This window comes from Aspergillus undulatus, assembly GCF_047715775.1.
Source record: "Aspergillus undulatus strain CBS 261.88 unplaced genomic scaffold BDV17scaffold_15, whole genome shotgun sequence".
NCBI lineage: Eukaryota > Fungi > Ascomycota > Eurotiomycetes > Eurotiales > Aspergillaceae > Aspergillus > Aspergillus undulatus.
In genome coordinates this window covers 136435-151364 of record NW_027396619.1, presented here as the reverse complement: position 1 = coordinate 151364, position 14930 = coordinate 136435, and the positions used below count along the sequence as shown (strand labels likewise).

Genomic DNA, 14930 nt, shown 5'->3' with positions numbered 1-14930 from the left:
GTTTGTGAATGTCTTGCAATGGGGTAGAAGGAGGTATGGTTTCTGGCGGGCTCAAAGTATGGTAACCGCCGCAGCCGTTAGAAGCTTGAGGTCAAGAGGATAGAGTTGACTTTGCCTGCTTCAATACTCGCCGAAGACTGTCCGCTGTGAAGCACCCCGACCCTACGAGGCCGATCCGAGCGTCGTGTCTGTGTCTCCGAGTCTGGAGTGTGGGGATTGGAGGAGTCTCTTAGGACGTGGGGGCCGGCGCTTGTCCGTCTTCCTACTGTAGTATTTCTTCACGACACCTCGCGTGGGATCGCACCATTTGTTTCATGGTTTCTCGCAGCCGAAGTTGTTCCGGAATCGAGATACGATATTAACACCCGCGTGTGACATCTGTGGCTGGCAGCTGCATTGTAACTTGTAGCTCACCGCTGCCTTCTGGTTTATGTATGGGGAGCGCTCTCAGGGGCGGATAAGTATACTCCCGCGTTCAACAGACGGAGTATTTAGCCCGGGCAATATCCGTCCTCAGGCCAGGTCCGATATACACCATATAGAAGAATTTATTATCCTTTTTAATCTACTACTAGTAGGAAGCCTGTCGATGTTTTCGCTTTCTTGGTGCTGAATCCTACGTAGGAAGGGGGGATATCCATGGGGAGCTTCTTTCTGGTAACCGAGAACAAAAAAAGCTGATAATAGACGTCAAGATGAACTGGTGGTTCGAGGAGACTGGCTTCGCTCCGCCGTGGGCATTGTGTAGGATGAATAACTTCTAACTAAACTCCGAGGATCAAGACATCACATGAATAAAATCAGGCCACTCAGAACCACAACCCTCGCAATCCTTAATCGAACAGATATTGGCTGCTGTCTTTGGACTCTGGGCGGCGGCGCCAGTCATTCAGGCAAAGGGTTGTCATTTGTCCGCATCCCCTCCAGACCCTCCCGCATCGCGTTTCTCCTGCATAACAACACCCCCTCCAAATCCCAATGCCCTAGTTTCAAGATACCCCGGAACAAACCTCCTCATCCGCGAAGAACCCCTCCATATGTCTCATGACCTCCCAGCTACGACATTTACCCTCATGCTCCGCCGGATAAATACTCGCCGGCCAGAGGCGACAAAAAAAAACAAACTACAGTATCCCAGCCATAGTCGTCGAAAGCAGGAACTCCATATCGTAAATCCTTACCGCAGCGGTCCCAATCGAGCCTGGGTTTAGCGCGCCCGAGACACCCGGAATGACGAGGGCGATGGATGCAGCCTAGGCGGCGAAGGCGCGGAGGTTGAACCCGTGCGTGTAGGTGTAGGGCTTCCCGGGGGTTCGGGGTATATAGGGAGAAGACGTGTATGTTGCCGGCGTGGATGAGGTAGTAGTCAATGCTGGCGTAGATGAATAGCGTTAGTAGAGGGGGTTTGAGATACAGTCGGTCGGTATGTGATATCTTATGTCTTACACCATGATCGCCACGATGGGGCAGATACAGCAGAGGTAGGAGCCGAGAAAGGTGATAAGCGAGGTCGCGGAATAGGTGAGCTTCCATGGCACTAGAGGAAGGTTAGGAGATGTCTAGCGGATCCTCGAGGTGCTCAAGATGTGGATTTGGTCACTCACCGCACACCCACGCAAGAATGAAGCACACGACTTGACCACGGACGATAGTAAAGTATCGTGGAAACAGTCCCGCCAGGTCGCATCCTACCGGAATCGAATTGCTAGTGAGATTTGTAACGGACGTTGCGAACGCCTGGGACAATGCGGAACAACAAGAAGGGAGAAAAGCAAAAGTGCGAAAGCAGCTCTTCTTCAGCTAATAGTGCACAAACATCAGCAACAATTTTGTCCAAACCGACCTGACTGTAAGTGACCTACTTGAATGCCCGCAGCCAAGGAGGCAAGAGTACGAGCACTCCAGTAGTTATCTAGGATGCTGGCGTAATAGTCCCATAGATTCCAATACGCCTAAGTATAGTTAGACATACCTACCAGGAAATATTACCCTGTTCCTACCTCGCCGAACTGCTTGTACCCAGCAGCGGTGATGACCATTCCGAGAACCACAACTACCGGCTTGCTCAGCATCAGCCCAATTGACATAGGCATGGTATCAGACGGCCGCGTAGCATATCGCGCAAGGTTTGGGACATACACAAGGGGAGGGATCATATTCGACACTATTATATTGATAGCCTTCATGAAGGACCCGCCTAGCGCGGTCTCGCCGGTGCTCAGGCCCGAGAAGTTGGCGCCGTGACTTGCAGCCTGAGTGACAGTAAGCCTCGAGTCTGGGAAACTTAAGACAGGTCATAAGAAAGCCCAGATCATCGTCACAATCAAGCCAATTGGAGCCAAGACCGACTTGACGTGAAACACCGTATCCGTTTTACTGGGGTGAACGAAGGCAAACGGAAGCTCCAGCAACCACAGTATTCCAAAGGCTAGGAGGTCGGCTGAGGTTATCGCGGTACTCTGGGGGATGTCTAGGTACGCAGTTAGAGCAGATGTCTATGGGATGGTGAACTAGGATATACGCACTGTTGGGGATATCAGTCCACTGGTGGTTGAACACTCAACGAAGCATCACGGCGACGAATTTGCTCGCATAGAGGGTTTGGATGGCCATGTAGAGGATTGCTACCACCTAGTCATCCTTAGTTGCCGCATAAGGGGTGATTTATTGTAATACTCACGCCGCGAATGGAAACAAATACGAGCGAGCCATAGACGCCGCTGGATGCACGAATAAAGATTGGATAGCCTATGTGATACCTTCATACAATCAAGATTAGGAGCTAGAGAAATGTCTCGACCAGAGAAAATTAACGAACCAGGCTGCTCCGCGCGAGTTGAGCTGCAATAAGGTCGACACCAGGGCAGAAGCCACGACTAAAATGTTAGCAGTTGTTGTTACAATGAACAAGATGTGCATACTCGACGCAATAGGAATAGTCCATCAGTTCAGACCTACTGCATACAAGCTCGCTCCGACGTTATAAGGAGTGGGGGAGAAGGCCATGCTAAACTGGAAGGCGAAGAAAGACCACCCCGTCCAGGTCCGCTGCTCAGGCGGAAAAGGATCCAGGTCCTTGTTCGATCACCTTCCGAATTTCCCACTTTCTGGCTCGTGACTGCCATTCTTCTCTATTCTGATGGTGTCGAATAGTGCTGAAGGGCTCCCAAGCCAGCCTTGGCCGAAGCGACCATCTTACCAACGGCTTGGCTATTGTGCTGTGTTTCCCGTCTGGTTCAACTCAGGGAAGAGAATCGTTATATCATAAACGAAGGCGAAGGGAACATTGAGTCGTCCAATTGCAAAGCAGCCGGCCTATACGCCTGGGAGTGTTGACCCCTTCTTCCAACACCAGCCTCGAACTCTTCACCCACGCAATGATCGCATCTCTCCCAAACGTCACAGTACATCTCTCTCGCTTTCCCGTGACGAAAGTCAGTCTCGACTCCGACGCCCTGCAGCAATTCGAGAACGAGAAAATTCTCGCCGTCGCTCAATTACCTGCAGACGCCGAAGTCGACATCATCGGTTGGAGCGGCACCTCGTCCGGCTGGTTAGGGTTTGCCGCCGACGAAGCCCTCTGCGCACGTCGAAGAATACCTCATTTGCTGATATTGACGAGCGAACTCTTGATAAGATGGTCGCTGAAGTCGCCAAGGAGGGTGTTTCTGCCATCACGACATTCTGTACGAATCTGAAGGCAGCCCAGCGCGTGGTGCACTGGGAAAAGGAGTACGGGGTCCCGGTTTTTTGATACCGTCGCCACGGTGGTATGGGATATGCTACGACACTGTAGAGTGGGAATGATGCCGCTGCGCCAGTGGGGGAGCTTATTTACCGAGAGCTAAAGGTCTTCTCTGACCAGAGATTCTTAGGCTCAATGAAAAGCTCATTTTTATTGAAATAATGAATATGATTACGCTGAGATATCCATCCAGGTTTAGTTGTATACATATCAATATGCACTATTCGGTGTTTACAGAGGAGCCGTTCATAGAGAGTCGCTCTGATCACTTGGCTGTGGTTGGCATTGGTGTACGAGATGGTGAGCCCAGGCTCGCGCAGCAACTCACGCGCACTATTAGGCAAATCATTAGGGACGCACTAACTGGTGAGCTAAAAGACTATAGCTACGAAGAAAGGGGTTCCGGTGGCGGTACTATATAGCAAGCGAATGATGTGCATATCTTATTGATTCCTGGACAATAATCCATATCAAGCAGCTTTACACGTACTACTCCAGGCAGCCGAACTTCGGTGGGTGCCACCCCAATGAGTTAGTAGAACAGACTATTTCAAGTTGTATGACTAGGCTGCGTAGAGTAGAGCATGATTGATTGCAGCGTGACCTGGAGTCCTCAAGACCCTTTTGAAAACGTTACATTAGGTAGCATCCATGCAGTCAGCCAGCTAGTGCTGATGTAAGACTCAGTCGCAGCCTAATGTAACAACAAGCTCGGTCAAAGGTTGGTTATAGGAAGGTCATGCATCCCACCTCATCACCTCGTTTCTTTTCTCCAGGTACTGCCCCAAGCACAAGCTCATCTCATATGTATTACCAGCCAGAATGATCAACCCCATCAACCCCCCTTTCCGCTTCGAAATCCGCAAACTCGAACCCCAGCACCTTGAGTGGGCAAAAGCAATCCTCAGCCATAGCAACATTTTCCACTCCCCCGTCTGGGCGAACATTTACCCCGAGAAACAAACCGAGCGATTCTACGCGACTTTCGATGGCGCGACATATGCAGTCCAGCATCAGATCAAATCCGGTCTGTCCTATGGCGTTTTCGACAAGGAGTACGTATTTAAGAAGCCCGAGTCTGCAAAAACGGGGGGTGCGGTATACTTCCAAGCCGAAGAGCAGAGAGATCCAAGCTTAACCGGTGACGAAATCCTCGAACAAATGGACTTCCCACTCGCGTCCATTGCGCTGGCCTTCGACGCAGCGGATCCAATGGATATGGGCCGTATCGCACCGCTTTTCGAAGCGCTGCCGGACTTCGCTGCGTTTACTTCGCGGCTCAAGGCGAGGGACGCGAGAGATGGATCTACGTGGGAGGCAAAGGGGCCCGGGGAGGTGTTGAAACGGATGGGGACAGCGACGAGGGCGGATTATATGAATGTTGGAATTACGAAGATGATGGCGCATTGGTTGATTTATGATGCGGCGGAGAAGGGGTTCAGGGGTATTGATATTGCGTGCTATCATGATGCTGTAAATCATATTTGGATGCATCCGCCGGAGCCGTTCAGGTCAGAGTTGGTGGCCGTTTTTAGGGTGGATGAGTATGAGTATGAGCGGGAGGGGGAGGTGGTGAGGCCGTATGGGCATGTCGGGCAGACGTTGAGTAAGGTTTATGTTTATTTGAAGTAATATTTGTCCAGAAAGGTTGGACAGTATGATCATTGATCAATGATATAAGATTAGGATTTGGTCCAGGCACTTTCACCGAGTCCGACGTCAATAACAGCAGCAGAGTTGTTGCGCATGTCATCGCAAATAAAACAAGCACTAGAGTCCTTAGAAAAGTATCGGCTGCTCTACTTTATGACCAATTATCCTTATACAAGACGTACTGATAATGTGCCAGTCCATGATGCATGTCAACAATGCCCTGGTTGGCATCCTTCAACAGGACCTCCTCGACCCACGTCTTGATACCCTTCTCCCAACATACGCCAGCATCTCCCCCATTTCGCCCGGGCTCCCAATAAACGATGACCCGGCTTTCAGTTGACAAATGAATTCCATAGCAGGGAGGTCAAGAAATCCATCGTCTGACAGACAAACCTACACAAACAATACCCGAGTCGCAAGCAGACCCAGGTAAACATCCAAGGGCATTTACATCGCTCTCGGGCAGTACAGAGCAAATCAAAAGGGGAGACATGTGAATACATACCTTCATCAAAGAAACCATGCTAAAGAATATATCCAGACTCCTCACATACTTGCCCGTCCAATCCGGCTCATTATCAATAGCAATATAGAGATCCGCCCCGAGCTTCAGCACATTAGCTCCCTTATTCTCTTGCGCGAGATGGCTATAGCCTTATCCACCTCTATAGCGCCTGCAAAAAAAACCAACCCAAAGTGTCCAAACCGCCTGACTAGGTAATTAATCCCGACCCGTTTCCCAGGGCCACAGCCATTCCTTTGCAGAGGATTATATACTGTGATACTACTACATAATATCGGCGCTGCATGCGCAGAGGGAACCCCTTCAGGTATCTTTATAATAAAGTGCTAAGGGGCGAGGTTATACAGCGCGTAGTCGCTGTAGCTCTTGCCTCTGCTACGGAAGGTACTATAATATGTCCCAACTAGCTTTCGGGAGCGATAGATCTTGAGCCTCACGGAATATTTGGGGCAGTTCCAATGACCAGATATCCGAGACAGGAGTCTGATTGCGCGCCTACGCCGACGCGGTCTGTGGACAGGTTACCGAGTTGGGTAGGATGCTTGTTATTAAAGTTAGGGCACTATCCTACCTAGATACCACCTGATACAGAAAAAAGACTATGTAAGACCCCTGTTGGTTCATTCTGGTGTGCTTAAGAACCTACACCTACTATATCAACTATTTCTTTTCCCCACGGTAGTAATATAAGGTGCCACCTACAAACCATGCACCTCGAAACAAACCACAGCACAGCAGGTACGATATTCGCCCGCCCTGTTGTTGCTCATCTACTTTCAACCCCCGAGTACAATCTTTATCCAGCCTTGCCATGCAACCTCGCCCTTACAAACGTCATTTCAGCCCGCGTAGCACTGCCCGAAGCCCATGGGATTATTATGGTGAGACCTCACCAAGCAGCGACCATTGCAACACTTCGTGCATTCATCCGCTTGGCAACAGCCCATGCCTACAGGGACGCATGTATCGTGGATTGCTGTATACATTTGTTTTCCGCATCAGTATACTAGACTTCCGAGTGTAAGTGTAAGGAGAGGGACGCGATGAAGCGGGGTGTATGGTACTGTAGATAAAAGGGACAACAACCCCTCTTAATTCAAGATGATAAGGACAAGCGTTGGGGGTTGGGGAAGTGGGAGGTGGAAAGAACATACGCTTTCCCCTGAAGATGACATCTTCACCAGACCCCTCGTCCTCATCGCTAGCATCATAAGAAGGCAAGTCGGGATTACGCGACCGAAAGCACTGACCCCAGCCCTGAGGATTATTATGGTGAGTCCTCACCAAGCAAGGACCATCGCAGCACTTCGTGCATATGTCGAGCTGGCAGCAGCCATCACCTGTCCTGATACAACCCTGAGTCTCGTGGATTGCTGTAGTGTCGAGCACTCCGTCAGCTTGCCGATTATCCGGTGATTCAGAGTTGCGTGGCAGATTTTGTGTTCAACAGAGAAGAGAGCGCATACGCTTTTCGCTGAGAATAGCACCCCCGCCGAAATTATCGGAGACAGCGTAGTCAAGCTCAAGGTCGAGGTCGACGTCTGCGATGGAAGGTTTCTGCTCCCGTAGGCAACAAGACCAACATTTGCCCTGTCCACCATTATCAATTGCACGACTTTGTCGGCACCATAAGAGCCTGGATATGGGGATGATGGTGTCTAGATGTTGGGAGAGAGGTACATACCAGCTGTTTAGGATCCTAATTATACCAAACCGTTCATCAGCCCCGCTGAGCAAGCCCCAGATCGGGCGTCAAGGTAGCCAGTGCACGTAAGGGGGAAACGCACCATATTATCCGGGCAAGCAAGTTCTTCATGAGAGCATGTACGCAGACATGTCGCGGGATTTGGCTGGGGCTTATCTTTGAATAGCCCCTGCAAGAGGAAGATACTAGGCGCGGCAAGCGACAGAGGAAGGATGGTTAGCAGCAAAGTGAGACGCATTTTCAATGTCTCTCAGGGGAGAAGAGAGACAGGGTAAGAAGATCAAGAAAGTTGTGACGGAGCGTAGAGAACTACTTCGATGTGGGAGGTGAAATACTACTCGTCCCTCAGGCGGCGGGTGGACATTAAAAAGGTCTATTAGATGAGGGGTTACCGTGGTCTGGAACCTATGGGCCAGCATAATCATCTGCATCATAGAGACGAAACAATTAAATCTACTTGCAGACCCCGTTCTATTGTAGTTTCAGAACCGGGTGCTGCGGAAAGCAACCAGACAGGAGCACGTCATGGTTCCGGTGGCCCCGGGGTTTGAATAGCGTATGTCACTATTGGCAAAACGCAGACCGATCAAGAGATGGACTAAACCCCATACTGATTCCAAGATCCACAGTTCTATCTGTTGTGAACTCCTTAGAGCGCCGCATACTTCAAGTCTTCTTGGGTTGGTTAGATAACTCACATCGTCTGTACAAACTTTGTATACAGTAATCAATACCAACTAGTATATGCACACTTCGGGCGACTCAATCAAAGCCTAGACTCCCAGCATACTAGCACACAGCTGGTATGAAGACGCAAACTAGTCCAAGCGACTGAAGACCGGTTGAACAGGGGCATCGTCTGTACTCGCGCCGAGGGGCTGCGAAACCAAGATAACCTCACCCTTGCGCATCTTCCAACCGTTCGAGATATCTCAGCCCCTCGCAAGGCTAAGCCAAGATAATCACACTACGAGGCTCGATTCTAGCCCTCGTGCCAAGAATCGCCTTGCCTGTCTTCGTATAACTTCAATCAGAACGGTATCTATCTATGGGACGAAGGTTCATCTCACCGCCGCAAAGCAGACTACCCAGTCTTCTATCTGTTATCAGCAGAGGCACGCAGTTGTAGACATGGCTCCTTACCGGCAGCAAATGAGCGTGTCCAAGCACGGATATAGACCCGAAGCAGAACGGCCACCGTCGCAACGGCAGGAAAAGCAAAGATCATTGCATCGCTTGGTTTTGCAGGTCATTGTGGGGCAGGTTGTCTGGTGTTGTCGAACCCATAGTGGAACAACCAAATTAGCATAATAGATCGATCGGAAACAGATGAGATGTATGCATTTGGATAATTTGCCGGGGCGACTTCAATCGCCCCCGTGGGTATATATACAATCACATTTGCCGGCGTCATGACAAGCTTTACAAGGCTATGTACTCAATCTACTTTAGGTGCAGTGGCCTTCCTGAAAAATCTAGAACACGCTGCAGCCCGCTAATGCAGATATGAAGCAGGTGCCGGGGCAGTTCCCTCTAGGAGATAGGAAGGAGACTAGCATGACTAGGACTCGCTTTGTGAGTAGACATCAGGGATCTCAGAAAATAGACAAACACCACAAACAATGAGGTAATACAAAGACAGAGGCTTCGCAACGTCTAATAATTTCATCTTCGAGTCACTGGTCGACGTTCATGACGGGATACTCATGGAAATATTGTTGCTGCCTTACGCAAAGTCACTTGTCTGTCTCGGAGATCTCTCTACTGACAATTGGCATCTCAAGATACCCAAAGGCATGCCAAGGCCCACGTGTCAGAATTAGTTGCATGAACTAACGATGGGGATGCCAGCGCACCGAGCTGTAGTGAGGGTCCGGTGCTTCAGAAGACTCTTAGTGCATCGCTTAGCCGAAATCTTGACAGAGCAATATATTGTTCTAGGCTACAACGGTCTAGACGCCCGAGGGAAATTTGATCTCAGCTTTCGGTCCAGCGAGAGAGTAATATAACCCAATAAACTAGACTTGAATGGTATGGTTGAATTCTGCCATGACTGAACCGAGGCGTATTGTGCTGGAAATTAGTGATATCGCGGTCTCCGATGGCGCTTTTTAGCTTCATCTCCTGAATTTTTCAGCGTTGTTGCTGGCTTCTTTAAATTGGGAACGTGCTTTCTCGTTTTCTTTTTCTGTTGGATGGTCTCTTCAATGCTGGCGCGTTGACTCCCTTCCCTAGTTGCCAATCAGCGGTATCGCTTTGATTCACGGTTATACGATGAAAAGCTTCATCTCTCCCGTGCTCGCCACTTTGGCGGTCGTATCAGGAACAGCTGCTCAAGAGCCCAGTGTCACTGCTTCTCTTTCAGCCGCTGTGACCACAATTTCACCTTCAGCTAATTTGTTTCCAAATGAAGCCGTACAACTAACAGACGATGTTTTAGCCGAAGCTGCCTCGTCAATAAAAAACAAATCAATCTCTAATCTGTTCAACTTCGGGACTAGATCGGCTTCGCGGAATCAGCATAGTTGCAAGGTTATGCCAGGCGAGTCATCGTGGCCAAGCACTTCGGTCTGGGAGATATTTGACGTCTTACTTGGAAGGCGCTTGATCAAGCCCGCTCCACTGGCTGCGTCCTGCTATCCCGACTGGCCGGAGTACGACGCGGAGACATGTTCTGCTACCACGACCGAATGGATGAGTTCGGACATTCAGTAAGCTGGACATTCTTCAAGAACGAAACCCGGACTGATTACTTCAAGTATGGACGACCCGACCTCTATCATGCTCCCTCTATACGAAGGCCGCACCTGCATGCCCCCGGGCTACAACTATACCAACACCTGCGAGCAAGGTGGATATCCCACCTACGTCGTGAATGTAACGAACGTAGCTCAGATCCAACTTGCCATCAACTTCGCCCGCAACCAGAACCTTCGTCTCGTTGTAAAGAATACCGGGCACGACTTCAACGGCAAAGCGGCCGGTAAAGGAGCCCTTTCGATCTGGACCCATTGGTTGAAGGACAAGAAGTTCTACTCTGAGTACCGCGCTACCAACGGGTATGTTGGACCTGCCATCAAGCTTGGCGCGGGCATTCAGGTTTGGGAAGCCAATGAGTTTGCCAAGGAGAATGGTGTCTCGGTCGTGACGGGTGAGGCTGTTACTGTTGGGCTGGCTGGGTTTACTGCTGGGGGTGGTCATTCGCCTCTGAGTAGTTTGTATGGGATGGCTGCTGATCAGGTTCTTTCTATGGAAGGTAAATACTCTCGCCATCCCACTTTCAAGAGCAGGGAAACAGATAATAATGAGCAGTCGTCCTCGCCAACGGCCGATTCATCACCGCATCAGCCACCGAAAACTCCGACGTCTTCTGGATGCTGCGCGGCGGCGGCGGAAGCACCATCGGCGTCGTCACTTCCATGACGGTCATCGGTCACCCCCAGATCCAGACGACCTCAGTTACCTTCAACTTCACCATCGATGACTGTCCTAGCGCTGACGCCTTCTGGACCGGCGTCTCCGCCTACTTCGATAACTTCGAGACTTACGTTGATGCCGGCACGTACGGATACTACTACGTCGGTGCGTCTGCTTTCCAGATCGGAACGGACTATGCTGGGTCTACGGACTACTATTTCCGAATGGAGTCGTTTGTTGCGCCCAATATGAGCGTTGTGCAGACGAAGAGGTTGTTGGCGCCTTGGTTTGGGGTCCTTGATGGGTTGAATATCTCGTACACGCCATGGTATAATCATGCTGACAACTAGTACGTTTTCGTCTTTTTTTTTGGCATAAATTGCGCTGACGCTTGTATAGTCACGATGTATGGGCCGTGGCGTTTCCTCAAGAATACGTTGGAACGGCGCTCGTGAAGACTGCTTCTCGCTTGATGCCTCGCAGCGTCTTTACGGACGATACCTCCCGCCAGAGTCTATTCGCTGCGCACCAGGATGCCATCGAAAAGGTACTATCCCCAAACCTCCTCAACCACCATTCCCAGTCTAACCATAAAATCAGGGCCTCTTCATTGCAGGCTTTCATATCTCCGGCGCCGGAATCGCCATGACGCCACCTAACGACACATCCGTCCTCCCCGCCTGGCGCTCGGCCCTAGCTCACATAATCGTCGGGACACAATGGACGTCTGACGCAAGCTGGGAGACTGTTTACAACTCTTCGAAATTTGTGACGAGCTGGATGGATACGATGCGCAACATTGCGCCTGATTCGGGGTCTTATATGAGTGAGGGGGATTTGCTGGAGCCGTATCAGCAAAGGGCGTTTTATGGAAAGAATTATGGCAGACTTTATCAGTTAAAGCAGGAGTATGATCCAACTGGGCTGTTCTTTGCGCTTACGGGGGTTGGGAGTGAGGATTGGGAGGTTCGAACTGAGGATCCGGTGCCGTATAGTTGGAATAATAATGGGAGGCTGTGTCCTGTTTCTTGAGGACGGGCTTAATATCCTGCTAGGGGTATCGGCTACCATTTGGTATTTCTATAGTGTCTGGCGTACATATGAGAACACGCAGTTATTGTTGTTCGTTGATTCGAGCACTCTTCCATATATTGACTCCCAATAGGCCAGGATAAGCGAAGTGCACAGCACTCTTGCCCTCTAACCCGATAGAATGGAAGAGATGGGAAAGGGAGTTCTATCTACTCAACACGTACTCAGCAGCCTGTATTCCCGGAAAATACGTCCCAGTTGTAGCTTTGCAGAGCTGAACTCATAGTTAATTGCGCCAAGAAATGAGTCATTCTCACTCACCGTGAGGGAGTTTGTATACACAGCCCTAGGTAAGAAGTACAAGCCTCACTACGAGAACTATATACTGGCCCTATGCAGCCAGTATGTCAACAACTCATCCCCATCAAACAGTTATCTTCCTCTCCAAGTTATTGTTTCCACAATGCCACAAACACAAAGACCACCTCTCCCTTTCGACCCAGAGCTCAAATCCCTCCTCCCAAACTACGACGACTTGATCCGGCAGGGCCAAATCCCGGTGAAAGTCGAGGACATTATTCTGCCTGGTGTCGAGCACACAGAACACACCTTCCCCGGGCCTGATGGAAACGAGTTGGTTCTGTCTATATTTCGCAAGGAGAACCCAAGCCCTACCAAGCATCATGAAGAGAACAGGAAAATGCCAACAATCTACCACATTCATGGCGGCGGCCTAATAATGGGCAACCGCTTTTGCAACCTCTTCGGGCTGCTCGAGTTCGTCCTTTCATACGACGTCGTGGTAACAAGTATCGAGTACCGCCTAGCGCCGATGCACCGCTTCCCGTCCGCTGTGGAAGACTGCTACGCTGGACTGGAATGGGTGCATTCTCACGCAGACGAGCTCGGAATCGATAGGGAGAAAATTGACGTTAATGGTCTCTCTGCCGGCGCTGGTCTTGCGGCTGCGATATGTCTACTATCCCGCGATAGATCTGGCCCGAGTATTCTCGGCCAGTCGCTGTTCTCGCCTATGCTTGATGACCGGAATGATTCCGCGAGTGCGAACGAGTTCATCGGCATCGGGATCTGGGATAAGCATGCTAATGGGGCTGGATGGGATGCGTATCTTGGTTCCTCCAGAGGAAGTGGGAATGTCAGTCCGTATGCGGCGCCTAGTCGCGCTACAGATCTGAGCAACCTCCCGCAGGCGTCGTGGATACGGGATCGACGGAGACGTTGCGCGATGAGGATGTTGAGTTTGCAACCAGGCTTTGGAGGGATGGGGTGCAGTGTGAGTTGCATGTTTGGCCCGGGGCTTACCATGGGTTTGATGGAGTTGCGCCCCAGGCACAGGTTTCGAGAATGGCGAGGGAGGCGAGGATGGATTGGAATTAGGAGGGTTATGGGGTTGTGATATTGTCCAGACGCTTTATTCGTATACTATGTAGATCGAGTTACTGTAGGCAGACTGTGAATAACAACTGGATACTTTATCTCATATCAAACCCAGTCACTACCTTCTTACCCACTCGGCTCACCATAAACATGGCCCCAATCCACCGGCCGCCCCAAATTTGGACTCCCATCACTATGACTCCCAACGAGCTGCACCATCGTATACCTCGAATCATCACAAGCACCCGCAGAATTACTCGTCGCATGGTAAGCAATCCAAGTCTGCGATGCATCCGGGCTCTGAAAGAACGAGTTATGGCCGGTGCCGTAATGCCCATTCGCGCTCTCAAACACACACCCATTCCTTTTACTCCACGCAGCCGCACTCCGTGGGTCCGTGACACCGTCCCAGGTAAGTTTGCCCAGACAGTAGTATGGCGTCCAGCAGTAGGACGCCGAGTAGATTATGTATGTTACTCCGTTGAAGTATAACGCGACGGGACCTTCGTTGACGGGTGTGCCGTGCGTTTCGAAGGGGAGAGTTGGTTGGGAGATTACGTAGATTGAGCCGCTTAGGGATGTATAATCGGAGTTTAGTTGCTGCAGGCAGATGGATTGGTATGTTACGTCGTGGAAGCAGCTGTACATGAGGAAATTGCCCCAGGAGTTGAAGCGGAGGACGGATGCGTCGATTGACCATTCGGTTGTTAGTTGGCCTGCGTAGGTGTATGTATCCCAGGGGGTGGAGCCGCCTTTTCCATTGCCCGGGTTAGCTATAGCTACTAAGTAGGAGATGAGGGGGGACGGTCAACGTACCAGCGAGAACATGCAATCTCTGCCCATCAAGATTATCACCATTGCCAGCCGTAAAGTAGACGTACCACCTGCCGCCGAGGTAGTGGACTTCCGGCGCCCAGATGTTGCAGCACCGCGAGGATGTCGTGTCGGAGTAGATGACCTTGCTCGATGCAGTCTTGAGACCTTCGATGGTAGTCGAGCGCGAGATCTGGACATTGTCCCATTCGGTCGTGAGGAGGTAGTAGTACCCGCCGGAGTATGCGATGAAGGGATCGCTGCCTCCGGGGTTACGGATGGGATTTGTCCATGCGGATGATAGGGGGAGGATTGTGAGGAGTCCGGTGAAAGCCAGAACGAGACACTGCATGGATATCTTCATCTTGGGGGCATATTAGTCCGTGGATTGCTTCCAAGATTTCTGAGGGATTAATCGGCCTTTGTGAATAATCAGCTGGTATTTATGTATTCCCTCTGGTACCTACATCGAAAAGCAAAAACCTTGAGGGATAGCGAACTGTCAGGGCTTCCCATTGACGGAGCTGACGATTCTCCAGCTGGCAGCTTACCCCGGACTGTGGCTTGCGGTCCGCCGGAGTATAGCTGGAAGCGGTCTTGGAGACGGCGCACCGTCCGTGGTCTTCATGGAGATCTTATCT

At 50.7% G+C, this 14930-nt stretch overlaps 5 protein-coding genes across 5 annotated transcripts; 3 read left to right on the top strand and 2 right to left on the bottom strand.

The window, feature by feature from the left end:
• Nucleotides 1–1253: 1253 nt before the first annotated feature.
• Nucleotides 1254–3006, bottom strand: BDV17DRAFT_289860 (uncharacterized protein; the record flags this gene model as incomplete). Its single annotated transcript, XM_073761750.1, has 7 exons — nt 1254–1372; nt 1475–1537; nt 1605–1800; nt 1863–1952; nt 2001–2252; nt 2819–2876; nt 2966–3006. 7 exons carry the CDS (start codon nt 3004–3006, stop codon nt 1254–1256), a joined length of 819 nt encoding a protein of 272 aa, XP_073617091.1.
• A 1561-nt stretch (nt 3007–4567) lies between these two features.
• Nucleotides 4568–5377, top strand: BDV17DRAFT_289859 (uncharacterized protein; the record flags this gene model as incomplete). The annotated part of the gene is made up of 1 exon (XM_073761749.1): nt 4568–5377. The coding sequence occupies one exon, from the start codon at nt 4568–4570 to the stop codon at nt 5375–5377; it is 810 nt and encodes a 269-aa protein (XP_073617090.1).
• A 4526-nt stretch (nt 5378–9903) lies between these two features.
• Nucleotides 9904–12078, top strand: BDV17DRAFT_297724 (FAD binding domain protein; the record flags this gene model as incomplete). The annotated part of the gene is made up of 5 exons (XM_073763546.1): nt 9904–10340; nt 10389–10885; nt 10942–11395; nt 11446–11593; nt 11647–12078. The coding sequence occupies 5 exons, from the start codon at nt 9904–9906 to the stop codon at nt 12076–12078; spliced, it is 1968 nt and encodes a 655-aa protein (XP_073617089.1).
• Nucleotides 12079–12507: 429 nt separating this feature from the next.
• BDV17DRAFT_259297 (Alpha/Beta hydrolase protein) lies at nt 12508–13579 on the top strand. Its single transcript, XM_073757416.1, has one exon. It carries the CDS (start codon nt 12542–12544, stop codon nt 13493–13495), a length of 954 nt encoding a protein of 317 aa, XP_073617088.1. The 5' UTR covers nt 12508–12541; the 3' UTR covers nt 13496–13579.
• A 23-nt stretch (nt 13580–13602) lies between these two features.
• Nucleotides 13603–14710, bottom strand: BDV17DRAFT_297722 (glycoside hydrolase family 43 protein; the record flags this gene model as incomplete). Its single annotated transcript, XM_073763545.1, has 2 exons — nt 14293–14710; nt 13603–14228 (listed from the first exon to the last, which is right to left on the bottom strand). The coding sequence occupies exons 1-2, from the start codon at nt 14651–14653 to the stop codon at nt 13603–13605; spliced, it is 987 nt and encodes a 328-aa protein (XP_073617087.1). The 5' UTR covers nt 14654–14710.
• Between the last annotated feature and the right edge of the window lie 220 nt (nt 14711–14930).

What these genes read in the sequence shown, in the direction of transcription:
- BDV17DRAFT_259297 (XM_073757416.1), top strand. Translation starts at nt 12,542, where the DNA reads ATGCCACAAACACAAAGACCACCTCTCCCTTTCGACCCAGAGCTCAAA.